Source organism: Cavia porcellus, unplaced genomic scaffold (genome assembly GCF_034190915.1).
Source record: "Cavia porcellus strain 051 isolate PalLab524CR breed Dunkin Hartley unplaced genomic scaffold, mCavPor4.1 scaffold_2, whole genome shotgun sequence".
NCBI lineage: Eukaryota > Metazoa > Chordata > Mammalia > Rodentia > Caviidae > Cavia > Cavia porcellus.
In genome coordinates, this window is record NW_026947485.1 from 114,354,383 (window position 1) to 114,357,533 (window position 3,151).

The 3,151-nt window shown below is 36.2% G+C and overlaps 1 protein-coding gene across 1 annotated transcript; it reads right to left on the reverse strand.

The window, feature by feature from the left end:
* Window positions 1-731: 731 nt before the first annotated feature.
* LOC100713335 (olfactory receptor 2L3-like) lies at window positions 732-1,670 on the reverse strand. Its single transcript, XM_003479751.5, has one exon. The coding sequence runs from the start codon at window positions 1,668-1,670 to the stop codon at window positions 732-734; it is 939 nt and encodes a 312-aa protein (XP_003479799.4).
* Between the last annotated feature and the right edge of the window lie 1,481 nt (window positions 1,671-3,151).

Consider the following 3,151-nt stretch of genomic DNA (forward strand, 5'->3'; position numbering starts at 1 on the left):
TAAACACCTCCTTCCTTCATTTTGGCTGCCAGGTATTTTGTCTCAGCAATGAGAGAAAAGTAACCAAGACCAAGAGTATTTGTGTGAGATTTTCCCTGATATTCTTTTGTAATCATTGGTGAATCCACTACCTTTTGCACCAATCTTAGAAGACAGGTGTCTATCACTGCTTCAAAATCTTGGAATGTTATTAGGTTATTCAGAGACATTGTACCACCTTGGTAAATTTTTGTAATTTAGAAAGATCGTAAAATCATTTTATTTTCTCTCCACTGTCTACATTGTTGGAATAGAGATGTATTAATTAATTACCAATAAACTTATCTATTTCCATATTTATCATGCCATTTTCAACATAGTCATATTTATGGATATTGGGTACAGACTTTTCTCTTAATACTTTTCAAGACCTGTCGCTTGATTTCATGATTCTTTAATCACAACTCATATGTTTAAAGTTTTCAAATGTTGTTGCATTTAACATTTCATTTCTCCATATTAATAAAATATTGTCCACACATAAATAAACCATAGAAATTCATTATTTTGATTGGGTAGAAAAAAAAAAGAAACACTATGACCTAGAATACATAACTGTAATAACAAGTATTACCATATAAATTTACTTGAAGACACCTGTATTGCAGTACTAAATTTACTTGAAGACATCTGGACATTAAAACTTTTTCTAATGTAGATCCATTTGTCAACATGCTCAAACAAAATGTTACCTACATTTTAAGAGAGCAGATTCTCCTACTCATTCTTTCTAGGGCCCCCATCACCTCCTTGTTCCTCAGGCTATAGATCACAGGGTTGAGCAATGGGGTGAGGATGGTATAGAAGACAGCCAAGATCTTGGCCTGTGCTGGAGATTGGAAGGATTTTGGGTGGAGATAAGTGTAAGCAAATGGGACATAATAGAAAGTCACAACAGTGAGGTGGGTGCTGCAGGTGGAATAGGCCTTCTTCCTGCCTTCCTGTGAGCGCATATAGTAGACAGCAAGGAGAATTTTCCCATAGGAAGACACAATGACAATAAAAGGGAGGAGAAGAAAGATGATACTGCTGAAGAACACAGTGTACTCATAGGTGCTGGTGTCCACACAGGCCAGAGGCAACATGGATGGGACTTCACAGAAGAAATGATTGATGGCCCTGGACCTGCAGTAAGGGATATGAAAGGCATATACTATGTGAGCACAGGAGTTGACAGTGCCCAGTGTCCAAGATCCCAGGATCATCAGCACACACACTCTTCTGTTCATGTGGATGTGGTAGTGTAGAGGAAAGCAGATAGCTACATAACGGTCGTAGGCCATGGACATCAGAATTGGTCCTTCTGAACATGCCAACATTGCAAAGAAGAAAGCCTGAAACCCACATCCAATGAAGGAGATGGATTTGTTTCCAGATAGAAAGTCAGAAGCCATTTTGGGGACAGTGGTGCAGATATACATGAGGTCCATGAGGGAGAGCTGACTGAGCAAGACGTACATGGGAGTGTGGAGGTGGTCGTCCAGGAGGATGAGAAGTACCATGGCCAAGTTGCCAGCCAGGGCCATCATGAAGATGGCGATGATGAGAATGACGAGGACAAGGCCAACCCTTGTTGGGGGAAGCAGGCCCAGGAGCATGAAGTCAGTGGAGGTCTGAGTGTAATTTTGCATTTCATGTTAATATGGATTACCCTAAAGACAGAAACAACATTGAATATGTATAGATCATTACCAATTCTGAGCAATTCCCTGATGTAACTAGGTTGTTCTTTGTTCATCAGTTGTACAGTTTTGAAATGAGGAATGAATTCTGAAAAAGTAAATGCCATTTTTAGTATCTACTGCCTCTTTAGACAACAATTTATGATATAAAAGTTTTAAGTAAACTGAAAATTCAGGAACATTTTTATTTTATTATTACTTCATGCTATGAATACTTCACTGCAATATACTATCATTTAATAACAGATATCAAATTACTAAATTTACTTGAAAACACCTGGATATTAAATATTTTTCTTATGAAGATCCATTTGTCAACATAGTCAAACAAAATGTTACCTACATTTTAATAGAGCAAAATGTTTTAAATGATGCTAAATTCTGATTTAGTTCAAAATATATACTAGAGAAACCTGAAATACAACACTTTTAACATTTTGTGCATTATTTACAAGGAATAATGCACTCATGTATGATTTTCTTAACTAGTCATTTTTTATGACCTGTTTCTAATATTTCATGGGTTAAGCACCCATTTTGAGGAAATGAATATTACTTTTGATAGTCTTTGCCACAAATCTCCCCTGTCCAACTTGTTTTAGGTCAGGTGTCTTTGTAAGTCTTTTGTTTAGAAGTCTTGATGAGTTCTTGCTGCCACACACCTTTTAGACAAAGTTGTAGTCCTTGGCAATTTTATTTCCAGGGCTGACCATCATTCTTCATGGTCCAGCTCCTTCCTCCACAAGCAGGTGGACAGAAGACACACTGAAAGATGCTCAGGATAAGTCATCAGCAGGGAGATTCAATCAAAACTGCAGTGAGACAGTGCCACATACTCACAAGGTAAATCTTTATTAAAGAAGAAAATGAAATAGAAAGTATATCTTGATAGAAAAAAGAAAGTCTTTAAATTGTTAATTTTTGTGAAGCTATAAATATTATGGCCACAGTGAAAATTACTATAGTGATCACTCCATGTAACAGAATATTATTATGATATAATAACTCCACATTTGAATAAATACTACATCTGTTTTCATAGTCATTTGCTTGTGAGCAAATTCACAATATTCGCAGGGAGAAAGAAGAGTTCATCTCTGGATTAATGCATAATAAAATGTGGTATGCAAACACAATGGAATACTTAGTGTTTCAAAGTGAACAATGTTGGCATATAATGCAAGACACATAAAAATAGAAAATTCGAGCCACATGAAATATGCCAAACAAAAAGAACAAATACTGTATAAATTCATTTCATGAAGTAAACTCCATGATCAAAACCTGAGAGAAACATGGGGATGTTCAGGGGCTGGCTGAAGAGAGGTGTTATTTAAGTCATTTCCAATTTTACTTCAGTAAGATCCAAAGTGTCCATAGCTGTGTATGATGGACTTTTAATGCACAATTGTATGAATATGCTAAGTTCT

Excerpts from the sequence above, each read along its gene's own strand:
- LOC100713335 (XM_003479751.5), bottom strand. The coding sequence starts at position 1,670 with ATGCAAAATTACACTCAGACCTCCACTGACTTCATGCTCCTGGGCCTG.